Below are 27,880 nucleotides of genomic sequence, written 5' to 3' on the forward strand. Positions count from 1 at the left end.
AGCTTTGGGGCAGGTATAGAATGAGGAAGTACCTGCTCAGAGATGTAGTTAACTAGCAAACAGACTAATGAAGTAGCAAGGAAAAACAAGATCAATTTTGGAGCTTAGGGTTCTTTTAATTTGTATAATTTCCTATAGATGTATGTTCTTATATAAGCTAGTCTGATAAACATTTATCATGATGGCTTTCTGGAACAGATATCAATAGCTTCTTATCAGCCCTGAGGGACTAGCGGGAAGACTGAAATCACCTTCATATTGTATTTGAACACAGCACCCATCCATGTGGTGGTAACTATCTAAATTGCAGGCATAGGCCTTATTACAGCAGGGTTCTTCATCTTATCTGGGTTCTGAACATCTCTGGGAGTTTGCTGAAGCCTATGGATTCCTATTCAGAATTTTTAAATTTTTAAAGGATTATTAATACATAGCATTGCCAAAGAAACCAGGTCCATTGAAATATGGTTAACAAAACTTATTTTTCCCTCAAAAATGCATGTCCCCCCCAGGCTATGGACCCTTTCCTTAAAGGAACAATCCAGGTTAAAGAGGATGTAACTAGCTAATTCAATCCAATTTTAGTGACAGAAAGCTTTGTACTTCCCATAAGGCTGCCACCATTTCCTGACAAATCAACCACATTTCAAACCTTATGGGAAACCTGCCAAAGTGTTAAAATTACTATCTTCAATGGAAAAAAGTCAGCATTTCTAAAAAGGGCAGAGGAAATACAAGATTCTCCAGGATATGACACCAAAACACCAAGCCTTGAAGGGAAAAAAAATTCTCAAGATGTCTCCAAACTGTGAGCTATCTGACCCAAGACTCAATCTGAGGAATGATCAAAAGTAAAGAGACTTTGATATTTTTGTCAAGAAAACCCACACAGACAAAAAGACACACACACACACACACACACACACACACACACACACAAACCACGGAAACAAAACTTGCAAATTACCTGGTAATTATTTTGGTTTTGTGACAGCCTCAATTGGTTTGATGATACAAAATGTGGAGAAAAATGACTTCGTGATGGATTAGCACTGCTGTACAGCGTACTGGATGGTGTATGCAATGAGGTCCGTGGGGCCAAGTGATAGTCTCTGTGATAGAGTACATTGTCAGGCAAGTCTCTGGCATTCACCAATTGTGAATTTGCCATATTTCTCCCTGGTCCAGTCAAAGTTGCACTTTGGTTCTCAGCTCGAAGGGAACTGCCTTCATAAAAGCGTGAGTAGTTTGGGATCTGGGCTCCCATCAAGGCCAACTCTTCTTCTCGGGCATATTCATCATCCACATCACCCGTCTCCATTGCAATGGACAGGTAATTCCCTTCTGCTGAGCTAGGCTTGTGTGTGGTGTGCCCTCCAAGCATTTTTTGTGGATAGTCACTAACTGCCAATGAAAACACTTCTCGGATTTCCAGGTTTTGGGCATTACAGTAAGGGTCTCTGACACCTGCCCTTTGTCCAGATGAGCTGTGTGGCATGAGACTTGAATGCTCGGGCTTATATGACCTTTGGCCCCCCATGGGTTCTGTTTTGCAAGGGCGGTGGCACGCCGTTGACTTCTGAGGTAATGGCATTTCAGCAGCTTGGACTGAGGCACCTCCGTAGTTTTTCTTGGCCTGGTTATATACGGTGTTTCCAGAATTCAGTACGCTGGTCTGTCTTGACAAAATAATTGTCTTCTCACCCAGGAGCAGTGAGGCATTTTTACAGTGTGCCATTTGCCTCTGCACAGGAACATGCAGCTGAAATTCAGGCTCATTTTTCCCCAGGGATCTCTGAATGGGGATTTTATGAGTTTCTGCCATTTGAACATTTGTCTGTTTGGTGGATCCTTGCCTACTAGAAGAAGTAGCTGGGTTGTAGATACCAGTCACTATGACATCATTGTTAGAAGACCAAGAAGACTGCTGGCTCGGGGGTCGAGCGACATTGACATTGACAATGTTTCTGACAGCCATGTCTGGAGAAGCTTGAGGGGTACCAGGTATAGTCCCTGGGGTTGAGGATCCAGACTCCGCATTCTTGCTGCTCATTTTTCTTCTCTTGTTGCCAACCCAAGTCTGTAAAGACAAAAAAAAATTCATATGAAAAACCAAAGCCCCTAACAGCTCGCCAGCAAGCCTCATTCTTTAAAAGATAAACTGTGTTCACATTTCCTATCAGACCACTTTTAGCTAAAAGATAAGAAGAGTCAAATAAAAGACCTCTCCAAAAATTAATTATGATCAGAGTATTCACAGACACTTGGTGGATACTTCAAACCTTCTCTGCAGTGTACTGTGGCACTGTCCTTCCCCAATTACATGGCACCTAACCTTTATACAAGGAGAGTGAAGATGTTTTATGATGGCCAACCCTCAATTGCATTGTGCTTTGATTTTTGGTAAGATTTACTTTTTTTTTTTAAATATTAATTTACACAAGACAGAAGACCAATGCTACTCTAAAAATGGCAGTGAGGGAGCAGAAAGAATACTGGACCTGAAGTCAGGAGGCACCTATGGTTGATTGTTGGCAGTCCCACTTACTGGACAAGTAACGCTAAACAATTTTTTAAAAACTTTTCTGAGTTCTAGTTTCCTCATATGTATAATGAAGGTACTACTACAGAATAATATACGAGAAAGATACTAAGATGTGGTGGACCAGCTTTGGCATCAGGAAGACCTCCTTCCAAAACCTGCATCTGACACCTACTACTACTGGGTAAATCACTTAACTTCTCAGGGATTTCGCCCCCCGTCCCCAACTCTCTAAGACTAAGTTGCAGAGAATTTGTGAGTCGTATCAGAAAGAGGGAGCTGTCACATCTGGAACTGCTCTTAGCAAAGAAATTAAGAGATTCAGGCCCTAGATGATTCTTCCCTGCCTCCCATGGGTGTAGCATAAAACTGAAGTGCTAGATAACTGTGATTTAGTATCAGCACCACCTGAAACATTGCTGTGATTTTTATGCCTGTTGAGAAATTCTAGAAAGAGGGGTCTGTGCTTTGATGACCAGCTTTTGTCCAAATGAAGACAATACCAAGGCCGCTATGCCGGCTTCAAACTTGTTCTGATTGAGCTGAAGTAAAGGGCAGAAGAAAAACCTCTGGAATAACACAATTGAATACCAAGAGGCAAAGGCCTCATCTGAAAGCTGAGGGATTGGGTATGAGGGAATGAGATCAGCTCAAAAATCTTGAAAATTTTGGGATCCTATTAGTCTTGCAAGGGCTGAGATAGAACTGTCTAGCAAAGATATATTTTAAAGCAGGGTCCAAAGAGGAAAACTATCTACGTTCGGTGTCTTTGACTTAATAACTAAGCAAACAAAATTTCCATTTTCATCCTGATCCCACGTAGAAATACGCTAAATTTTATTGGTATTTGGCAACCTTTTGGTGATTTCTCAAATTTAGAAAATTAAACATGGGCACCATGCTGTATATATATACATTCATCTGACAAAGAGATGATAAGTAATTCTTAGCGTCTATATCTATAAAATGGAGGAGTTGAATTAGATTATCTCTGTGGTCCCTTCCTGCTACAAATCTTATGATTTTAATACAAAGGGGGAAAAATGGAAACATTAAAACAGAAAAGTCTTTTCCCTGAAGTATTCCCTGATCCTCCTCGGCTTAGTGTCTTTTTCCTCTCCAATAGTCCTGGAGCATTTTGTCTGGCTCTCTTCTTTCCCCTATCACATCCTATCTTTGTAATCCTTAATTAGGGTTCATGGTGTATTCCCAACTCCCTCATTTCCTCTCCAGCCCCCAACCAAGTTCCTAAAGGGCAGAGATTGTGTGATTTTTTTTCCTTGCTGTATCTGCAAAGCTTAGGATAATGCCTTATACTAAGCAGGCACAAAATACCTAATTCTCTAAGAAAGTCTGAAATTTCCCAGCCTCTTGAAGAGAAGTTTTGGAACAAATCCGCTCCCCCCCACTTCCTCTCTGTCTCTGAACTAAGATGTTTTTCACCATGCAAACTTGAATTGGGGACATGCAGAATAACCTGAAAACACTGGAAACTTAAGGGTTATTTTGTACTGTTCCATCGGAGAACTGAACGAGGCATATGGCAAAAGCTAAATTATATAAATACCCTAAAGAGTTAGAAAACTTGTCAATATAGAATAAAGCTGAGCTTCAGAAAGCAGGCAAAAAAAAAAAAAGATTTCCAAGCAGCCAAAAGACATTATCACAAAAGCCTGTGCAGTAAAACTTATGCGTGTGCTCACAAGAAATTCTCTCAGGTCCTCACTCGGAGCCTCTTTCCTACTACTTTACACACAATTCTAAGGAGCTTGGTTTTTGAGTTTAACAAACCCACAGCAGATTAAAAGTGCCATTTCAAAAGGTAGAGGAGATGGGCTACTATAGACAGAAGTGAGAAGTGATATCTGACAGCCTGACAAAGGAAGAGAAAAAAACCTAACTACCAGGAGCAGACAAAAGAATTGAAAAAGGACTGCAGTTCTTGGGGGCCGTGGAGTGCGGAGGCAAAGGGCCCTAACACACTAATTGGCCCTGAGGGCGTCACTGGTTCACAGCAGTGTACTGTGATTGATGTTCATGGTGATGCCTCTGAGTCATCAAGGAAAGGTTAAATGATGGTCAATATCCTTTGTTTGAGAATGCAAGGAAGTGGGAAATACAGTTTAGGAAGATCTCTTTCCAAAATGGTTAACATAAAAAAAGCAAACAATTCATATGGTGGAGTAAACCCTCAGCAATCCAGAATGACTCATTCCCCAAGGGTTCTGCATCAGCCAAGGTCTAACTGTTATTTCTATAGGAAAACAGAAAAAAGTTTGAGTCTTAGGAAGAAGTCAACAGCTCAAGCATGTATGTTTGATGTACACTGTTCTACTATACAAATGTTCTATTGTTCTGAGATGAACAAATGGGTCAAGTGATAATATTAGAATCTTGGTGAAGAGCTGACAAAGCAACGCTATACAGAACACAAAAGCGAGATTTTTCTGATGTTGACCCTTCGTTTCCATACAGATCTCTTTAAACTCAATTTGATGCTTAGCAACTTCCTCTCAGTGACCCTCTTCCCCTTCTCTCTTCCAGTCTCACATGAGATTTGTCATTTTGTTGGTCTAATATCTGAAAATCTTCTTTCTAGAGGAAATGCTGTTTACAAGCTCTCCAAACCAGAGATTTGGAGTTCTTTGGAGAAGGAGTACTGTGAATCGAATGTGTAACACAACTGAAAGAAAGGAGACCAAATTCTCTCTCAACTCTCTTTTCCTCTGTCTCCCCCCCTCCCCTTTGTCTCTCTTATTGTATCTGTCTCTTTGTCTCTGTCTCTCTCTTTTTTCTCTCTCTTTCCTCTTTCCCTCTCTCTTTTTCTCTCTCTGTCTCTCTCTCTGTGTGTGTCTCTCTGTTTCTCTGTCTCTGTCTCTGTCACTGTCTTTCTCTCTTAGAGCAGTAGCAAAGGCTGGGGTGAAGGCTTGACACAGTTCTCTTCAACCTGGGCTGGAAAAAATCACCCAAGTCCTGTTGGAGTATGGTTTCAAAAGTATGAATTTCTGTATTCTTTACACTAGCCTGGAATGATGAGCATGCATAAACTTTACAAATTTCTAATGCTTTGGTTCAAATCTTATTTGTAATCTTATGTTGAAGGCATCGATTTTCTTTAGTCCCATTAAGTCCATTCCCTGTTTAGGCATTGGCAACAGCACAATTCCACATCTTTGTATTTCAACGCACTCTCAATTTTCAAGCACAAAAAAACAAGTTATTAGAGGAAGATTGCAATGAGCAATTGGAAATATGAAAGCTAAGAGTCTGCCATACAACTGCCAGAGAACACTTTTTACATCAAAGTAACAGGAAGATAAAAGGGAGAAAAAAACAAAAGGAAGTCACACTTCAAAAATGAGAATTTGATCTGACAAAATGGGATCCCATCAACCTGAGCTACTATTACTCATTCTTTTTTATTAAATACCCTAAATACAACCAAGAGGAGGCTTGTATAATAGCCACTTTTTTCCAAAAGGATTTCTTTTTTTTCCTCTTTTATTTATTTATTTTTAAAACAACTACAAGGTTAAGTCAAGGTATTCTTTGCAATACAACACTGTGCTACCCAGGGGATACATTCTGGTCCTCACATAAATCTATTTTGGTTGAAGGTTGAGCTCAGCAAACAAGAAAGCTATGTTCTCAATTTGTTTTTCCTATGATTAGTGATACAAATCCCTATTTGAAAAGAACATGTTCTCTGATTGAAGGAAATGTACTCTCCAAAGTATTCTGTTTGAGAAGAGATTTCAATCTTTAAATTTCTTTGAAGACATTCCACAGAAAAATACATTAAAACAAGACGTACATTCTCTCAAATTACTCTAAAAGAATGCCAAGGTTGAGAAATCTGCTCTTCTTTGTCCCACTGACTTTGGTGTCAGGGGGTAGATGAGCATGTGTCAACAACTATGAAAGGACTGATGAATTTGAGGTTTGATTTCTCCAAAATGGCTAACAACTATGATTAAGACAACATAACTGTTCTGGGTGCAAAATGTTCATTCACATTGCAATGCCATGTTTTTCTGGGAATGCCCTACTCATTCAACAGCCTGATGAAATGAATATATTTTTATCAAACTAAAAACCAAAAAGAAAATCTTTCCCTAAAACAGATCAATAAATGCCCGTGCCATAAGTGCCTGGTGGCCATTTGATTGCATCAAGTGTACAGACTTCTTGGGAGATCTACATCCACAGGATAGGGAAGCACTGGGTCAGGCACATCAGGGGCCCCTCAGATAACTGAACTCAATCTTTAGGAAAAGGTCAAATTTAATTAAAGACTTAATGATAGCCGAAAAGGAAGAAGCAACCCTCAAGAAATTCATTCAATCGATGTAAGACCTGCCCACCCCCCTCCTCCCCCAACAAAGGCTTTCATGCTCCCAAGACATTCACAGGAACATCAATACAGACTACAGGTGGAGTGCTCTCACTACAAAAATGAGCATTAAGTTATACGAAGTTCTTGAGAAAGTTAGTGCCTTCATGCCCAGCAGTTGGTTTCACTTTAAACAAATATCATTTGTTATGAAATGGTGTCAATTCAAGGGTGGAAGACCTCTGTACTTACCCTGACTACACTGAAGTCCAGCTTAGTTTCTTGCGCACACTGTAATATGAGCTGAAAGCAATTTTTACTTTGATTTGTCATCCCATTTTCATAATAACGCTGCAAAATCCTTTGTTGCTCTACAGTAAATACCGAACGCAGATTCATCTAAAAATAAAAGAAGATACTCTGAACATTGGAAGCAATCGTTTGAGACGGACGAATTTGCAGGCTCTCATTTATCTGGACAAGTTCAAGCTACCGAGCTAAAAGGCTTTTCTCAGTGAATTAATCCCCACTAAAGGGCAATAAGTTACTTGGGCTATGGGGAGACAGCTCTTGCTGATAAAATGCACATCAGGTGAAGACTTACTGTATTTGTTCAGAGAAAATATCAGCTTAAAAGACTGCCAAATAAATGGAGAGTCCTTATCTGGTTAGTTTAATGTATGAAAAAAAAAAAAAGAAATAGGGCTTTTTTCACCAAAAGCAATATACATACATGGCCAGTAAAGGTTGGCATCGTTATGGCCATCCTCGGTCAGTTCCCACCAAGACCAATAGCTGTTCTCAGTCAGGCAAGACCACATCTGACAGATATCTGTCTTACAACCAGAAACAAATCAGTATTTTTATTTTTCCTTCTTTCCAGGAGTAAAGTGGTCCTTTGGGGAAAAATCAAAATACTCTTCTTTTAAGCTATAATGTTTATGGAAATATTGTCAAATAACCTGCCAGGTATGAGTGGGAGGCTCTTTCAGCAGTACTAACCAATGTTGTGATTTTGATACCTATATAAAGCATAGAAATCAAAATCCCAAACCATGCACATTCAATGGAAAACAAGCCACATTTAATCTATGCCCCTTCAGGTTAAATTAACACTGGATCTTAATTAGACTGCAAGAAAAAACAAAGCATACTTCCTTCTTGCACGATAGGCTAGATACTTTAGTCCTAAAGGGAAAACAACCCCAAAAAACTGGCTTGACAGTGGGAGATGACAGGTCCCTCCTTTAAGAATAGGTATATTTTACCTCTGTATTTCAGAAAAGGACAATTCCTAGACTCTGGCCAAGGAAAACTCCAGCTCTTTCTTGGAGTGGTCGCTGAAATGAATATTTCTAAAAGCAGGCAAGCCTTTCTTAAGTAGAATGGATAATAAAAAAAAAAAACCCAAAAAGAAACAGAAAAGAAACAAGACAATGCCCCAAGAAACAACAACATTGTAGCCAAACCCGAAGGAAGTCTGTCCTGGCAACTGTAGATAGAGAACACTCAGTACCCGGGCATATGAACTAAAATTGATTTTCCCTTCTCAGAAGATTTTAAACAACAAACCAGTCCTGTGAAGAAATGAGAAAGGACCCATAATGCCTGCTTCCTCAGCAGCTAACAGGGTACCTGTCTTCCTTCTTTGCCCCCACTCGTATCTCCCTACCTCCAGGAGGCTTATGGTAACAATAAAATGGAGCTGTGGGGTCACAGAAAAGAGAGGATAGTTGGGTCCCTGCCCTGATTGATCTGGTGAGTTCAGAAACCCAGGTGTCCATCTGTTTCATGAAGAGGGGTCTCCTTAAAGTCCCCAGCCACACGATGGGATTTTCCAAGGTATTTGGGTCAGTGGGCAGTGGCAGCATCTACAAAAGTGGCTGCTAACTACCACTGCTGCCACCTCCGAGAACTCCAACTCATTTCCGTTCCCAACAGGAAAGAACCTGGGAGATAAGAGATCTGGTGTGCCAACAAAGCAGCCCACCTCTCCTGATCTGAACAAACTGTAGGATCTCATAGCCATCGGGAGATGAAAGCCTTTCTCTTTGCTTTTATAAAAATATATTCATTTCGGCAGGTTGTTCAGGTGAGTGGGGCTCATGGTTTTCCAATGGAAATGCTGTAGTCACATGTCGAAGCAATGTAGTTGTGTTCCTTTGGGGTTTAGCTAGAACCAGTTCAATTTAACACACTTTTATTATGCACCAGAAACGTGCGGAGCACTTTACAAGGCATTGGTGGGATGCAGTCCATTTAAATCATAGTGGCCAATTTAGATTCGTGGCGGGCATTTACTGCTACAGCTTTGCCCCTCCCTAACGGGACAGTAATGATAGCATAAAGCCCAGGAGTGGAAGGGGATGGACGACACCTAGGTGGGACAACACCTGCCCGAATTGGGGGAGATGTCTTCCTATTGGCATGACTCCAGGAAAATAATGGCCACTTTCTCAATTGTGAGGGCAGTCTCACAAATCCCAGCAGGTTCTCCATTACTGACACTATTAGCTAAATACAACGGCTCCAGCTCTGGTAAAAGACAACACCGTGACCTTTTCCATTTTCTCCATAAATTCAGTAGCATCAGCAGGAAGACCACTTTGCTCAGGAGATCTATTATTTATCTTCCAAATTAAAGGAAGCTAATTCTTTCCCACAACAACCAGATAACCCTGCAAGAACAAGATAAGTTGTCATTATCTCCACCCACCCCAGTTATCTTGGGCAGTGAGGAAGCAAGATACCCAACTGCTCAGCTGAAGCTCTTAATCATCAGCAAGAAAAGTTTTTTTTTACAATCTTACTCTTACAGGTAGGATTTTTATTTATCAGAAGCAGAAGGAAAAAATCACGTTGGGGATCCCATAGGCATTAGACTATTGGGAAAAGGAAAGGGAAAAAAAGGAACTAAATAATGAAAAATGTGCTATGACCTTATATAAGTCAAAAGGCAGATCACGTCCTCATCCTTTCTATCTGGGACTCCAGCCTGGAGCTCAATTCTGAGGATAAGGGCAAAGAGAATCCCCATATCCTGGCTACAAAAACAAAAACCATCTTCCCTTTCTGAGATTTAGTTTCCTCAGTGGCAAAATGGGAATAGCACCATCTTTCCAACCTATCTCAAAAGGCTATTCTGAGGACTGAAAGAAATGATGTATTCATTCAACAAACATTTATTTAGCACGCACTGGGTAACAAAGCACTGTGCTGGGTTCTGGGGAAAGACATTTAGATAAGATATGGTTTCTATGCTCATGAAATTTACAATCTGGGAAAGGGATAAGCCAAAAACAGATCATGATAACATGCAGCAACTGTGTTACTTATATGCAAAAGCATTTGGCAAATTAAGGGTTTTTTCTTACTAGCATTATTATAACAACTAGGCCTTTTCCTTGCTGTATTACCACTTCATAATATTCCTGAGGTAACTGTCAAAAGCTAAGAAAAGACTGAGCACAGTAAATGAATGGGAATAGCACTAAACTGGGTACGAATTCATAAGAATTCACTGACTCAGGGCTTAGCACAGTGCCTGGCACATAGTAGATGCTAAATGAGAGGTAAATGACTGACTGACTCATATAGCACTTTAACATCTGCAAAACCCTTGGAATATACCACTTCAATGGAGCCTCACAATCACAAAAGGGAAGTGCTATGACTACTATCATCCCTATTTTATAGATGAAGAAACTGAGGCTGAGAGACACTGACTTGGTAGGATTCAAGTCCACATCCTTCCTGATTCCAAATCCAATTTTCTCTCCATTACATGAAGAATCAGAACCATTTCCTAACTTTGCTCTTGTTGACACACAGTGATCTGGGGTATTAACTCACTGCTCGAGACCTCAGTGTCCACCCGAAATAAAACTTTAAAAAAGAAGGCAATTCCTCCCTACATAGGTTTACATGACATAAATGGGTAAAATAATCGGACCTCCTTGGGAGAGAATGACTAAACCAAACAAATCAAGACATTGTACCGGGAGCCTCTCTGTAAAGCCATTCTGGAGGGACAGGTCACCTACTACCTTTGTAACCTTAAAGGAGTAGTTTAACCTCTCTGGACTCCTCTCCTCAGCTCTTAAGATCAGGAGACTGGATTGGATGACCTCTCCTCTCCCTTTCAAGCTAAATCTGTGAGCCTGTGAACATGCCACGTAATTGCTTTGAGATTAATTTGTACCTATGCCCTTTGGAGATTTCAGTTACTTAAGCCAAGAGAAATGCACTGTGTACATAGTCTCATTCTAGAGCAAATAGTATTACAATTCCAGTCTAAGCAGAGACAGTCTAGCACCCACAATCTTCTCCCTCTTTAAGCTGAAAGCTAAAATAGTACTTCATTAAAGACATGTCAAGTATGACCATTTTTTAAAAGTGTGGGGCAGCTGGGTGGCACTGCAATGGATAGAGCGCCGGAACTGAAGGCCACAAGAAGCATCTTCGTGAGTTCAAATCTGGCCTCAGGTATTTAATAGCTGTGTAATCCTGAAGATGTCACTTTTACCCTATTTGCCTCAGTTTCCTTGTTTGTAAAATGAGCTGGAGAAGGAAATGGTCAACTACTTCAGTATCTTTAGCCAGAAAATCTCAAAAGGGGTCACAGACACAGCTAAAATGACTAAACAATAAGCACAGCATGGGATGGGGGGGGGGGGAAGGCAGAGGTGTCTGAATATGACGAGGAATTTTCCTGGGACACTCCAAGAATCCAGTTATTTTCACAGCTTTACCCTGAAAGGCAGACATTTTATCCTGCTGGCAAATGAATCCCAAGCTTTAAGCCATGGATTTTAAGTCCTGACAGTACAAGGTCACTGAAGAGCTAGGGCCATTCTTCATCAGAGCTAATACGGCTACCAAAACAAGTTTCTACCAACGTAAATTCTCCATGTAGCTTGGATCGAAAGTAAACACTGTTCATCTCCTGCCCCAAACTGTCATTATCTTGGACTTAAACTGCTGGGGAAATTCACCCTGGAGCTAAATGCAATGAAGAAATAACTGCTCTAATAATTCCCAGGGATATTTGGCACAATATCTGCACTTTATGAATGAAAGGTGGCACAGAAATATAAAAACAAAATACTACCAAAAAGAGTAGGACTCATCTACCCCATGCAGGAACTATAATTAATGTTCATAAGGAAAGTGAGTCATCAAAGAAGAAGATTCAATTATCTTTTGTAGGCCCTATTTAAGCAAGTTAGATGTATGTGTCATAAACCCATCAAGCATTTATTAAAATGCCTACTGTGTGCCAGGAACTGTGCCACATGCTGGGAATAACATAGAAAAAAACAAAGAGAGTCCCTGCCCTCATGGAGCTTACATTCTAAGTAAAGAGGGAGAGAACATGGAAATAACTAGGTCCACATAAGATACATGCAGAGTAAATGGAAGGCAAATTATAGAGGGAGAAACACTAATAACCGGGGGACCAGGAAAAGTTTCCCGTAGAAGGTGGCCCACCAAGTTGCTTCTTAATGGAAGAAGGGGACTGGAGGTAAAGGTGAAGAGAAAGAGCATTCCAGACACGGTAAATAACTTCCACTCAAAATGGCTAAAATGTTTTATTGTGTTTAAAGGGCTTAGTGGATGTAAAACACAGCATAAGCCATCCTAAAAATCTGCCTCTCCAGAATGATTCAATCCCTAAGGGATCAAGATGATATGGTCTTGACTGTACTCAGGTAAACTTAAGTAATAAAAACTAGAGAGGTTAAAAGGCTTATTGTTTGTCCAAATTATGCAGAAGTACACAGGGTTCAAATACCAAATCAAGCATGCAGAAGCATGATCAAGAGGCTTTTAGAAAAGGAATGCCAGGAAATGGAGTTTTATTCAGTTCAGTTAAATATTTTCCTTAACCAAATTTTTGTTTGAAACTTTCCTATTCATATAATTATTTATACAAAGTTACAAAAAAAAGAGAAACAGGATGGATGGTTTGTACTATAGCAGATTCCTAACCCATAATATCAATTCCAAAGTACTGCTCCTTCCCAAAGGTTAAATAAACTTTACTTTTATTGGGTTTTGTGTACCATTCCTTAGAGAAGAATATGATCTCAACTGCTAAAAGGTAATATCAATGCATTTTGATTTAGGGCAGAACAAAAATGAGCATGCTATTCTGTGAATCTGGTGTTCTCTCCGGAAATAAAACATCAAGATTTAATCCTCCTTGCTGTTGGCATGGTGAAAAGTGTCTAAAGAATTAGATGATATCCTACTTACTGACCTAGGACCTGGAGCACTTCCTGAGGCCTCAGTTTCTTCAGCTGTAAAAAGAGGAGTTTGGACTAGAAGAACTCTAATGTCCCTTCTGGCTCCAGATCTACAATCTTATTATCCATAATCAGTCTTGGAATATTTGGAAAACAAAACTATAGCACAGTTTCAATTTGTGATTATTAGGTATCCACATCCATGTAATGAGGAGAGGTCAAAAGGGGCTTTGTCACAAGGCTCCACTACCCAAGCTACAACTCTTTGGTGACTTTTTCTGGCTGTAGTGACCCACCATGTTCCTGCCCCTCCACCACCCTCCTCCAGGAGTCCACCTTCCCATCTAATCTTTTGGGTCAGTGTTCCTAGGCCATCTGCTTCCAGTGAGACCAGAGCCACAGTGAGACCATTGCCTTGGGCTACCATTACTCACCTCTTTCTTGTTACAGGTCCATTTGTGTGTCATTTTCTTCAAAAAGGCAACAAAGGACAGAAAAGATTTTCTGGGGGTATTTTGTAAATCATTCAACCTTTGAAGGTATTATGAAAGAGGAAATCTACATTAAGTTAGTGCAGTATGACGAATGGAGTGCTAGGCTGAGAGGCAGGAAAGTCTGGGTTCAAATCCCGTCTCTGACAATTTCTAACTGCAAGATTTTGAGCAACTTAACCTCTGTGAGTCTCAGTTTCTCCATCTTCTTCATAGTCTTCGGTTTCAAATAAGGATGCCTATAATATCTATTTCACGGGGCTGTCGGGAAGTTCAGATAAAAGAAATAAGGTAACTTTTGCAAGCCTTAGAACATTCTATGTAAGGGCCAGCTGTCATAAAGTAGATACAGAATGACCATGTTCTTTAAGAATCTTTTGGAAACATCTTTTTGTTATGTAAAAACGGTGATCAAAGCCTCTACTCCCAAGAACCGGCATGTGAACAAGTCATTCTCATAACCAAGATTTCCAGATAGCAGAGGAGTCACCTCTGTGAGCACTCAAGCTTTTTTGTTTCCTCCATTTGTTGTCGAAATATTTCAAAAAAGTAGCCTCTATTTCCCTGTTTTCTCTGATGGAAGATACTGAACAGATTTCCTTGAGATCTCATAATTATAATCACAGAATTAAAATGTAAAAGCTTAGTGAAAACTTCGCACAAGAAAATTAGCCTTGAGGGGAAAATCATTTTACCCAGAGTCACACATCTTGGAATTAGAGTTAGATAGAAGAAGGGCAAGGTAAGGATCTAGGTGTCCTGGCTAGGTACTTTTACAATGATTAGATTACCTAATACAGCAAATGGCACAGGTTCTATTGAACATGTGAAGGGCTATTTGTCCCACAAATACCCTGAATAGGCACAGGTTAATTTTAAGCCGATATATACAATTCATATTTGCAAATATATATATATACACACACACACACATATATATGTATGCATACATATATACCCATATAGACACGTGTATATACACATGTATTTTCAATCTCTTCCCTTACTGCCAGCTATTACTTTTCAATGGGTTCATCCCTAACTCCATCCCTTCCATTTTCCTCCCTAATCTCAGAAGTCAACTAATTCAGCTCACTAGCAGTATACATAAAGAACAAAGAGTTTTGAAGTTGAGCCCTGAAGATCCTGCCTGCATATGAGAAAAACCTAGTATTTTTCAGGAACTGGGTGGCTCTCCTTCTACTTCCTTTTTGCCTTTTTGTGATGCTCCTAACAGAGCAGGATGCTCAATGTCTGTGGTAAGATAGTATGGTACCCATCTTTTCTTCTCAAAGGCCTTCGTAGGGTTAAAAAAGGGACTTCATTTTACTGCCCTCAATTCACACTGAGAAAGAGTTGGAAATAAAGTTTGATTAAAATCAGCATATTTGAAGATCCTGCCAGTAGGGGTTTTGGCAAAGTGATACAATTTATTCCATTAATAGCTTAATGAACCAAATGTCAGAGACATTACTCTAGTTTTCATTCTGCTTAATGCTGATTAAACAAGTCAAACAGAAACATTAGATTAAATATTTAAATTGTTATTAGTAATATTACTTTATCAAGTAAGCAGTAACACTGAGGAGAAATAAGCCTTTGAATTGGTTCTAGAGCCTTTGACTCCTGGTGCTAAGTAAACTTGAATGCTTCCTAAGTCTTTCCAAAAAACACCAGGGCTACCAAGATCAGGGAGTGGTCAGGGTCTAGTCAGGTATTCCTGTGCTTAAAGCTGCAAAGGATAACAGGAACAGCTGGGAGATACCTTAGAGGAGGCCATCCCATCTAATCCCTCACTTGACAGATAAGGCAACTGAGAGGCCCAGGGATATGAAATGCCAGGCCCAGGGTCACTTGCCTGCTGAGTGTCTGAGGCAGGATTTAAACTAAGATGTTCTTGCCTCCAAGGTCAGTTCTTGATCCACTTCATCACACTGGGTTGAAGGGGGTTGGAATATTCAGCGATCTACCCAATATGGAACTCTCTGCTGAACTCAAATAAAGGGATACAAAGAAGAGTAGCAAAGGAAAGAAGAAGAATCCCTTTCCTCTTGACATGACTGTGCATTTTCCTGATTCCAAAGATTGGGGGCTGTAAGTATAGCCAGAGGAAGAAACAGATTGAACAGGACTTAGAAAAGCCTATAAAAGGCAAAGAACCCAGGCCCCCACAGACACACAAATGCTTTCTCTTTGTGCGTCTCTCTAGTACCATGCTAGAGAATTACCTACCCACTTTTGGCAACTGTGTCATTATCTTATCTTTAGTCTGATAAAGAAACAGAGTTATCTGCTAACTCTAGGGGGGAAAAAAGAAAAAAAAATCAATTCCTCATCTGCAAAATGAGGAATTTGGGACTAAATGTTCCCTCCGGTCCCTTCCAGCTCTAATAATCTATGAGTCTGTGATTTCTAACCTATGGAAAGATAAATTTCATTATAACAACAGTACAGACTGGAATAACAATATCTGCTCCCAAACTACCACACGGGAAATCTCCATATGTGCTAAGCAAGTCATATCTGGAAGATACTGCACAGGCAATGAGGGTAAAAACAAAGGGCATCTTTTTTTCCTCTAATGCCATATTTCCCGACCCTTTCTCCTTTTGGCCCACCAGAAAAGGGTTAACCAGATCTCTGGTGCTGTGAAATCCCACACAATTTAAGCCTTAGTCTCTTTTCACAGACAGTGAAGTTATAAAATAAATGGATGGAGATAAAAAATAAACAGATGGATCTAGAATAGCTATTCCCTAGAAAAGCCAATCGATGGGAGAACATTCAACTGATAACTCATCAGAAGCCCACTTGCAATTTCACGGATTTCCTAATATGAAGAAACACACCTAATGTAGTTTGTCTTGGAAGTCAATAGCTGCCCTTAAGAAAAAAAAATCAGCTCTGAGCGAAATGAGAAGTTCAAATTAATACCTGTAAATGAAAAGCTGAGCCACAAACAAGATTTGCTGATGTCAAGCTTCCCTTAGAATTATACTAAATAATCACTGCCTTTCACATATAGGTGTCTTCCATCGCTGCCAGTCTTCAACATCCACTCAACCATCTGGGTGCAAATACTTTGAATTATGGATTCAATGCACACTCCAGAGTTTGCCTGCCCCATCATCAATCAATTCTTCTCAAAGTGGGCAGGGTGATGAGAGCTTAGTTTGAAAACATAACAAAAAGCCAAAGTCTGTTCTTACTGAAGGTTTTTCACAGTTGGTGATTGCCAAACATTATTTTTTGAGCACCATCCTTCCTTTTGTCAATGGCCCAGTAACAGAACCCTAGGAAAAATACATCTGGTCAAAACCAGGTGACCTTTTCTCCTGGGAATCAGTATTGTTCTGTGGCCTAAGATCCCTACCACAGATGGATAAATAAGAAGCAGGATAAGTACATGTCAGCTAGTCTCCTCCAAGAAATGCCAGGGAAGCCTGAGTACATCCCCCTTTTGGGAAGAGTGAAAGCCAATGCTCTTGGAAAAATTGCCACCCTGCTCTGGGCCTCGGTTCTTCACCTGTAAAATGGAGATAAGAATTCTTGTTCTACCTGCCTCCTGGAGCATTTGGAAGGAATAAAAGAGATAAGGTGTGAAAAAGTACTTTGTACCTCCATAAAGGAGCATATAAACATAAATGTAATCTGGGATGGCCATAATGTCCACACACATCAATGGACATATGGTGCCCTACACAGCTCCTCTGTGCTTGGTTCCAGAACAGAGCCTAGTTCAGAGGACATGATGTGAGAAAAGGGTCTCACTTTTCTGCTACTAAGCACTAATCACAGATTAGTAAATCATGAAACAACAAAATGTAAGAACCAAAACTGCAGGGAACCAGAAGGTTATGGAGAAATGAAGACATGGTAGGTATAAGCAGCCAATTATCTATGATGATTTTTGCATATGAAGCAGATCAAGTATAGGAAAGGAGACTGGATGGTCATGTAGTAAGAGTGAGGAGTAAGAAAAGGGCATCCCAAATGCTACAGAGTTAGACAAGAAATATTTTAAGGTCCAGACTACTGTCCACAGGGTACTGGGGTGAGGAAAAAATCCTCTATGAAGGGTTTATGAAAGGACAAGAATCCCAAAAGATGAGAGGGCAAGGAGAAGAGTACTACTATCTGCTCTTGAGGGATGATTCACATTAACCACAGCAGAGTTTTTCAAAAAAATTTTCTCTTAGAAGAAGTTATACATAGTAAAGTATTTTCTACTTACAGTGTAATGACACTTTGCCATTTTTATATCAATTGGTCCTATGAACTTGCTTTCATCAACCATTATTTTTGGTCTGTGGTTTATAATGAATGGTTCTCTTCTTTTCAAAAAGCATTTTCCTTTACTTTTCCTTTACTTTTTTCTTTACCTTTAAATTATTTTTTACTTTTCTTTTTTCTTTACCTTTAAATTAACTTGTCACAAGTTGCAGAAACAATAAAAAATACATTTCAACAAATTCTAACGACATGTCCAGCAACAGATACAACATGCGCTTTATTGGTATGAAAGGATGTTAGTTATGTTTGCTGGGCCAAAATTGCTGATTGTATTTTGTGCACATTCTTTCTTCTTCCCTTTTAAAGAAATAATTGGCCTCTATTTCTTCATTGGAAATATGAAACATGTGGAACTTTTAGAACACCCTAGCTCACAACTTTGTCAAGAAATTGGACATTGAATTCAAAGAAATCCTATTTTTAAAAACTACTTTAGAGATAACATGTAGTATTTGTCACTGATTACATAGAACTTAGTAAGTTTTCATAGGAAACTCAATGAAGATAGATTTATATAAAGGAGATCTGTCTCTACCAAAAAGGCTCAAGACCACAGAACTTAATACTTGCAACAGGAAAGGACAATCATTAGCAAGCTGATGAATTTGCACCATTTATAATTATATTGTGAATGTTCATAAATTTTTTTTTATTTTCATCAGACCCTTACACCTTGATTACAACTGCCAATATGTGAAAATACTGACTTCCTAAAAACTATTTTGATGACCTAGAAAAAATAACAACAAAGTTCATATGGAAAAACAAAAGGTCAAGAATTTCAAGGGAATTAATGAAAAAAAAAATCAAATGAAGGTGGCCTAGCTGTACCAGATCTAAAATTATATTATAAGGCAGCGGTTACTAAAACTATCTGGTATTGGCTAAGAAATAGACTAGTTGATCAATGGAATAGGTTAGGTTCAAAGGACAAAACAGCCAATAACTTTAATTATCTAGTGTTTGACAAACCCAAGAACCCCAGTTTTTGGGATAAGAATGCATTATTTGACAAAAATTGCTGGGAAAATTGGAAATTAGTATGGCAGAAACTAGGCATTGACCCACACTTAACACCATACACCAAGATAAGGTCAAAATGGGTTCATGATCATAAGTCATGGTTTCATTCATAAAGAATGAGATCATAAATAAATTGGAAGAGCATAGGATAGTTTACCTCTCAGACCTGTGGAAGAGGAAGGAATTTATGACCAAAGAAGAACTAGAGATCGCTATTGACTACAAAATTGAAAATTTTGATTATATCAAATTGAAAAGTTTTTGTACAAACAAAACTAATGCAGGCAAGATTAGAAGGGAAACAATAAACTGGGAAAACATTTTTACAGTCAAAGGTTCTGATAAAGGCCTCATTTCCAAAATATATAGAGAATTGACTCTAATTTATAAGAAATCAAGCCATTCTCCAATTGGTAAATGGTCAAAGGATATGAACAGACAATTTTCAGATGATGAAATTAAAACTATTACTACTCATATGAAAGAGTGCTCCAAATCACTATTGATCAGAGCAATGCAAATTAAGACAACTCTGAGATACCACTATACACCTGTCAGATTGGCCAGAATGACAAGGAAAGATAATGCAGAATGTTGGAGGGGATGTAGGAAAACAGGGACACTGATACATTGTTGGTGGAATTGTGAACACATCCAGTCATTCTGGAGAGCAACTTGGAACTATGCCCCAAAAGTTATCAAACTATGCATACCCTTTGATCCAGCAGTGTCTCTACTGGGCTTATACTCCAAAGAGATACTAAAAAAGGGAAAGGGACCTGTATGTGCCAAAATGTTTGTGGCAGCCCTGTTTGTAGTGGCCAGAAGCTGGAAAATGAATGGATGCTCATCAATTGGAGAATGGTTTGAGTAAATTGTGGTATATGAATGTTATGGAATATTATTGTTCTGTAAGAAATGACCAGCAGGACGAATACAGAGAGGATTGGCGAGACTTACATGAACTGATGCTGAGCGAAATGAGCAGAAGCGGGAAATCATTATATACCTCAACAACGATACTATATGAGGATGTATTCTGATGGAAGTGGATTTCTTCAACAAAGACAAGATCTAACTTAGTTTCAATTGATCAAGGATGGACAGAAGCAGCTACACCCAAAGAAAGAACACTAGGAAATGAATGTAAACTGCTTGCATTTTTGTTCTTCTTCCCGGGTTATTTATACCCTCTAAATCCTATTCTCCCTGAGCAACAAGAGAACTGTTAGGTTCTGCACACATATATTGTATCCAAGATCTACTGTAACCTATTTAACATGTATAAGGCTGCTTGCCATCTGGGGGAGGGGGTGGAGGGAGAGAGGGGAAAAAGTCGGAACAGAAGTGAGTGCAAGGGATAATGCTGTAAAAAATTACCCAGGCATGGGTTCTGTCAATAAAAAGTTAAAAAAAAAAGAAATTGGAATATAAAATTTTAAAAATAAAAAAAATATGTGAAAATACTTAGAAAATTCAAGCACATTCTCAATCACTGGAAGACACTGAAATTATTCTACCTTTGTTGAAATGACTACATACACACATGACTAGAGATGGCAATTGACATGTAAACAGAGACCCAATGAATGAATTTGCTGGCTAGTCATCTGCTTTGGTCTTCAGTTATAGGATCCCAGGGATAGACGTAAGAACTAGACTTGAGACTTCATTGATATAAGCAATTCTCCAGTGTGGAAACTCCTTTTATCAAGGCAGGTCAGCACCTTTTTGGAACTTTAGAGTCTTTGGGAGTTTGCTAGAACAATAAAAGGCCAAGTGATTTGCCCATGGTCCTATGGACATTATGTCTCAGAGCTCACAGGTAAACTCTGTCCAATTTACCGAGCTTTAAGGGCATCTCTGTATCTTAAATACAGAAAATATATTACAAGTAAAGGCCAAAAGTTGATAAAATCTGTAGGACATAGAACAACATAGTGGGCAGGCCTCAGACAATTATTCAATGAATGGGTTGTTTTTGTTTACATTACTATGCCCTCAGCTAATGAAGCAAAAAAAACAAAAACAAAAACAAAAAAAAAAAAACTTCCTCCATTATTAGAGCCACAAGTTAATGAAAAATGCTCCTATTTCCACAAGCACAGTAGGTTCAAATCTGACAAGCTTCATATTTCACACTAGGGAGCAGTAAGTTTAAAGTGTTTCTTTTCATTTGTTAATCCCATTCAGAGAGAAGCTAGAGCATCTCTAGCCTTATATAATGGGAATGTGATTTCCAACTATTCATTATACCAGAATAATCTGGATGTCCTAAAGAGTCCATTACAATGGGATTTTGCCTTTATTACCTCTACCTCCTTCCATTTTCCCAGCTCCTATGCTAAATAGCCCAGCCAAAGTTTGGTCAAGTAGTTAGATTCTGTTTAGGAAAGACTGAAATTGTATTTCTTTACTTAGGTTTTTACTAGGCCTAGATTTTGCTGTAGTTTTCCAAATCAGATTAAGAGAGTGCATTTTCCCAGAACAGAGAAACACACGTATGCTTAGAATGTCACCTAGATAGGAACAGAAAGAGTCCTTTGTAGTTTTAATTCCATACTAACCTATTAAAAGGGGGAGGGGGAGAGGGCGCTTCCAAATACCTGAGAGAAATTCTTCTTGTAAGTAGGTATCTAGTTCTTCGGAGTTAGTAAAATCTCTCAAACCTCAATGTCTACTTATAAATTTATGGCATCATGTATATATTAATTCATCAAATCAGAGCCACAGTGATAGTAATGTAAAGAGATTTTAAAGCTGGGAGGTACCTTAAAAATCAAGTCTATGTGATGGAAAGAGAGAACTATGGAAACTGAATATTCAGTAGATCAAAGCACAGTATTTTAACCTTTTTGTTGTTGATGATGTTGTTTGTTTGCTTGTTTTTTTCCCCTTTTGATCTGATTTTTCTTGCAAAGCATGATGAATATGGAAATATGTTGAGAAGAACTGCATATGTTTAACCTATATTGGATTTCTTGCTGTCTTAGGGAGAGAGGAGGTGGGAAAAGAGGAAGCAAAATTTGGAACACAAGGTTTTGTAAAGGTGAATAATGAAAACTATCTTTGCATGTATTTGGACAAATAAATACTACTTTTTATAAAGACCCTATGTATAATTTTTAAAAATTATATTTTAACACGTTTAACATATATTGGATTACTTGCCATCTAGGGAAGGGGGTGGTGGGAAGGAGGGGAAAATTTAGAATACAAGTTTTGCAAGGATCAATGCTGAAAAATTATCTATGCATATGTTTTAAAAATAAAAACCTTTAATAAATATCTATACATATATGTATACATTCACACACACAACATATATATAAATATATATCTCAAATCCAATCCCCTAATTTAATTTTTTTTCTAGTCATCAATTTAGGGAACACCTAATGTGAAAAATTCCTCCATGGAGGCAAATCAATAATTCCTCTGCAATTTAAAATCTTGGAGAATTCTCTGGATACAGAGAGATAAAACTGCTTGCTTTATCAAAAGTTGATCTTAAACCCTTAAACTCCCAAACTGGCCCTCTAACCAGTCAAATAAGATTGAATGAGATAATATCTGTAAAGTGCTGAGCACAGTGCCTGGCACATAGTAGGTATATGATACATGCTCGTTCCCTTCCCCTTCCCCTTTCTAACTATTCCACCATGATGCCTTTCATCCCATCATTTTGGAGATGAGAAAACTGGGCCTAGATAGGTGAAACGATTTGCTTAATGTCATGGCTAATTAGAAACAATCTTCCAATTCCCAGTCCAGTGCTCTTGCCCAAAATTAGCTGATTTTCTTTAAACTAAGAAGCTGAACTCTGTGATTAAAGAGTCCACACAACACAGCCCAAAGACAAATCTAATGACAAGAGGAATAACTCCCTTTTTCTAAACCTGTAGAATTACTATAATCTCATATCATCACCATACATGAATAGATGACTTCAAAAGCAGACTGGGGTTCCTGGAAACGTGGCCATTGTCACCAACCAGGGCAAGAGGAAAGAGTTGAGGTACTCCAGCAAAAGAGAATCCAGTCCTGATACTATATAGAACACAATACTGGCCGAGGGCTAATGGAACAGGACGATACAATAAATGGGACAAATGTATTAAATGATTCCGGCACAGGGAAGACAGAACATGGCTTCAATGAGCCATGGTCCCTTATCCTCAAGAAAATTAGGAGAAGAGGAAGGCATAAACAGACTATTATAAAATACACACATCTAAGTCCATTAGGGGGTTACAAAACCAAGGCCCTTGAGAGATCTGAATGGGAGGGGGGGTCATAATAAGCCAGGGGAGAATACAAAGAGACTTTAAGAGGTACCATTTGAGTTGGGACTGAAAAGAAATGAAGGAATTCAATAGGCAAGGAGGAGGGAGGACATTCCAAGCCCAGAGAACAATCTGAACAAAAGCACGACAAGCACGCCTGGTCGTTCTGATTCTGTTGACATCATTCAATTCAGGTAGCTTGACAGCCATTTGCAAGAAAAGACCACCATGGCTGCTTGGAAGGTATTACATTCACTTGTGTTTTTCCTACACATCTTGCTTCAATATAACTGTCAGGCCTGAGAGATTGGAATAGAAACTTGCAAAGCAATTTCCTCGCTTCCAGTCAGTAGTTTCAAAGGATGCTGAGAGATACAAAAGAGGCGACCACTTTTTGTCATCACTTGGAGATCATTTGCCCTTCATTTAACAAGCATTTATTAAGCATCTATTGTGGACAAGCACCATTAATGTAGGGTGCTCTGTGCAAGTCTTAAACCAATTTCAAAAGGGTCAAGAGAATCAGAAGAACAAAAAGATATCACTTCCTTTGAAATAGAAGGTGGGAGAGTAGGCATTAAACTTCAGGGAAATGGCAATCATTAAGGTACTGCCTCATGAAGAAGAGCCAACAACTGTTTTGAGGAGTTTGCTTGTATATAATCTATTTTATTAATTTTATGTGTTTTGTCAATTATTTTTGTGTGCTCATTCATGTCTGTCATTTGTACCTTAGATTATAAACTCCCAGAGGGCAAGGACCAATCAATCTAATCTAACAAGCGTGTCTTAAACCTTTATTAAGTACAGTATAAAGGTTCTGGGGTGATAACCTGAGGATACAAAACCCCAAATGACAAACACTTCATGGATTCAAAGAATTCATGTTTCACTAGGCGGATACAATAGGAAGACCTAAACATTTGCAAGATTATTTGAAGAGGAACCAAGGATATATAATGGACCCATTTGTACAGCACTCAACGTAGTGCTTCACACAAAATTTTACTCATCAAAGGCTTTCAACAATGATAACAAGTAGACATCAACTGAGGGGGCAGGACTGGCCATCCGTTTCACTAATAAGACCCCAGCTAACTGACTTTTTAGCGTTCCCATAGCCCCATCGATTTAGCTTGCAGGGCGTTCTGTTGGATGCTTAATGAATATGGAACCTCTCTGCAATGTTAAAAGCTAAATCCTTAACACAAATGTCCTTCAAAGGGTCTTGCTGCCACATAAGAAGACAATTCACCTGATCCTGGAGAGATTTTCCTCTCTAAGTAGATGGAGTCCTGCTCCCAGAGAGAAGTTGATGCTGAAACAGGTCATAGCTAAGCTCACAGAATCCAAAGCTAGAAGGTTATCTAGGCTGATATCTTCATTTAAGAGAGGAGGAAACTGAGGTCTGGATGATCCGGACAATCTAGAATTCATGCAACTGAAAGCAATTCCATTGGAAGGTCTTCATCAATGCAATGCTGGAGGAAAACAGCCATAGTATTTTTCTTCTGCTCCCCCAGTGCCAAACCTTGAAACATTCCAAGCTGCAGGCAGTCAAATTTAAAGAGAGATGTCAACCGATTTCATCTCGGCCTCCTCTCTATTCTTGCCACATGTCTCTAAGCATTGGAATCTCACAGCAGCCTTCAAGGATATAAGAACTTTTAAGGAGCCACTGTATCAAGAATAGTTTTCAATAGGTGTAGATGCACTAGGGCACTAATTGGTCCCTTAGAAAGCTGTGGAATCCACTCTAACAAGTGCCCAGCTGGAGAAAACCAGAGGAAAACTGACCCACTCCATCATCTTACTGTGAATCACCGATACAAGGAGAGTTGAGAGCTCATCCAAAATAGATCACAGGTGTGTTTGGAGGAGGAGGAATTTTTTTTGATAACTGACTGCCTGATATTCAAAGGTGGCTTTCTGTTTCTACTATGTCTTCCTAAAAGAGTGGGCCAGACAAAAATCAAAGATACTTGTAGTTCCTGTAATCCCTTCAAGCCTGTGCTGGCAAAACTGATTCTCCTACAGTTTACAGAGTTCTTCTGGGCTTGCCCCAATTCCCCTTCTGTTCAGTTTCACTGTTCTGTTTAGCCTCTGTTCAGGTTGGCCAAGGAGAGTGCAGAGTTGTTTCAAAGATACCTTTAAAGGATGCTTCCTGCCCGTGTGGGAGCGAGAACGTATTAGCAATGTATAGTAGTAGCAACAAAAATCCCTAACCAAACAACAGAAAAACCAGAGCAATACAAGAGCGCACAAAGCTAATGCAGAACTATAAGCTATCCTTGACTACAACCCGACTAAGAAATCCTCTCATTGTCTCTTTAATTATTTACTTATTCCAATCTCTCGCTGTCCCTCCCTTAAATGTCCTTCTTGTTCTTATCATTCAGCCTCCTTTTTCTTGGTCTGGAGGTAAATACCCAAACATCTCTTAAGGAGCTCTCCTCTTCTCTCCCCTCCTCTTCTCTTTCCAGATACAAATTTTCACCTCTGTGGAGGGAAGAAGGAACATGCTACAAAGCCTCTGACAATGGGAAAAGTTTGAAGGTAGAAAGAAAAGTGAAATATTAACAAGTGTACCCTCACCCTATCTGTCCAAGCTAAACCCCACCAATGGGTTAAGCTTACTTTTCATTATTTACTTTGGGGCATAGCTGAAGAGCCATAAGGATTCCTTTTCCACCTTCCCTGAAGATGGAACATCTGGGCTAAGATGGTCTAAAGAATTTCCTTATTCTCTGTAACTCCAAGGAAGATGCAGAGCTTTGGTGGTTGCTAGAACAATAGCTGGAGTCCCTCCGAAATGAGAGGAGAAGCTGCCCTGGGCACACAGGTGAGCATGGCTGTTGGATACTATTGTTTGCATGGCAAGAGAGCATAAGGGGCAGTTTGCCTGAATATCTGCCACTTTGTGATCTGTCACTTGGAAATCCTCTATGAAGACAGTTGCACATCAAGAACAACCCCCAACAGGGCAACTGTCATGGCATTTAGCTTCGTGGTATGGCCTTAGCTCTCTATCCCCCACCTCTCTGAACCTCTGGTTTTTACCCAGCCCCCTTTGTGGTGCGAGGAAGTTTATACCAGGGGACTTCTTAATCAGAGCAAAGAGCTGACTAACCTAACTCAGAAATGACTGCATATTAAAGGGTGCTCAAGATGTCCCCAATGGCTCCTCACTGCACTGAACTTTCTCTTCCCCCCTCCCCCCAAAAAAAGATTTTCTCTGGCCCCAAACAATCCACACAGAGTTAGACTTTATTGCAATGCAAATGTGCAAAGGAAAAGACAATCGAGTGCCATCTTGCCGCTCAGTGATCTTCCAATATCTCTATGGAATAGGCAGGTCAAGTGCCCAGCATCTTTTCCTTGAGTACCAGCTGTGCCCTTGGCACTCAGCAGAAGATTTGATGAACTGCTATGGCTGACTGGACCTTCAAAACTAAGTAACCTTCACTTCAAGGCAATTCCCAATCAAAGGTTAGGTGCCTGCCACTCAAAAGTCTGAAATATCTTTTATGGGTGAGTATAAGATGGGTAAGATTTCCCTACATTTAATGTATTGACTTTCTATATATTCATCCAATAAAGACTCATGAAGTGCTTACTGTGTGTCAGGAATTTTGCAAGGCGTTAAAGAAATAAAGACAAAAACAAAATAGTTCCCACTCTCAAGGAGTTTACTTATATTCAGTTAGGACAAACATCGTGAACAAAGACCAGTAATACAAAATAAATGGAAATTAATTACTATAACTAGAGGAATCTGGATGAGCCCCATAGAAGACAAGGTCCTTAAGCTGAATCTTGGAGAAAGGGGCGAGGCGAGTACACCCCAAGCATGAGGGACAGCCTGTGCTAATACAGGTGGGAAATGAATTGATATCACACTGGCCAGTTTGCTTAAAAGACAATGCAAAAGGCAAAGTGCAATAGGCCTGTTGCAGGTAGGCTGCAGCTATAACGAAAAGGGATCTCAATGCACTCTTCAATTCTGCATGGATCAGAGCAGAGAAGGATGGTGGGTTTTAGCAAAGCATGAGTAGCAATAGGGCAGGAGGCAAAGAATTTGGTCATAGAGGACTCTGTGTAATCGAGCTGCTTAACTACAGACTTAGGACTGCAAAAGGAAGAAAAGTAAAGGAAGAGCAAGACTTGATCCTGGGAGATATAATTGAGTGTTAGGGGATCTAAAAGTTATGGTGAGAAGGAAAAACAGGGTTAGGAGGAGGGAAGCAAAGGAAAAAACGAAAGGACAGGAGCCTGTAGTCTCATAAAGGAATTCCAGAGTTCTTGGCCATGAAAATGGAACACGTGGATAGCGGTGAGATATGGACATATGATCCTTGGTGCTGCTGAGGTGCAGTGGAAGAACAGGTCATAGGAGATAAGAGGAGGATCAACTGGGAGGCCATTATGTTGGAAGGAACATCAACAGTATAGGGCATGGGTTAGAGTAGAAAATGCTTTCTGTTGGTGCGATACTCCTGGAGGCATAGTTAAAATCCAGGAATATGAGCCTTTATTCTAGCAGAACATAAGATTCTTGAGGACAGGGACTATTTTTCCTTTTTTCTTTGTATCTCTGGGGCACTGCACATAGTTGGCATTTAATAAATGCTTCCTGAATGAGACAGGACCTCTGCTTTACTATG

General features: G+C 39.5%; 1 protein-coding gene across 4 annotated transcripts in view; it reads right to left on the reverse strand.

Moving 5' to 3' along the window:
- The window catches only part of HDX (highly divergent homeobox), a 103,705-nt gene that overhangs the window by 66,879 nt on the left and 8,946 nt on the right, over positions 1–27,880 (reverse strand). For 3 of the 4 annotated variants that reach the window (XM_031945007.1, XM_031945009.1, XM_031945006.1), the window contains exons 2-3: positions 7,128–7,274; positions 968–2,080 (exon numbers count right to left, since the gene is read on the reverse strand). In XM_031945007.1, coding sequence (XP_031800867.1) covers positions 968–2,080; positions 7,128–7,274 — 1,260 coding nt within the window. Of the gene's footprint in view, positions 1–967; positions 2,081–7,127; positions 7,275–8,143; positions 8,224–27,880 lie in introns of those variants that run through there. The other variant, XM_031945008.1, reaches the window with a different exon arrangement.

The sequence above is a fragment of the Sarcophilus harrisii genome, chromosome X, assembly GCF_902635505.1.
Source record: "Sarcophilus harrisii chromosome X, mSarHar1.11, whole genome shotgun sequence".
NCBI classification, from domain to species: domain Eukaryota; kingdom Metazoa; phylum Chordata; class Mammalia; order Dasyuromorphia; family Dasyuridae; genus Sarcophilus; species Sarcophilus harrisii.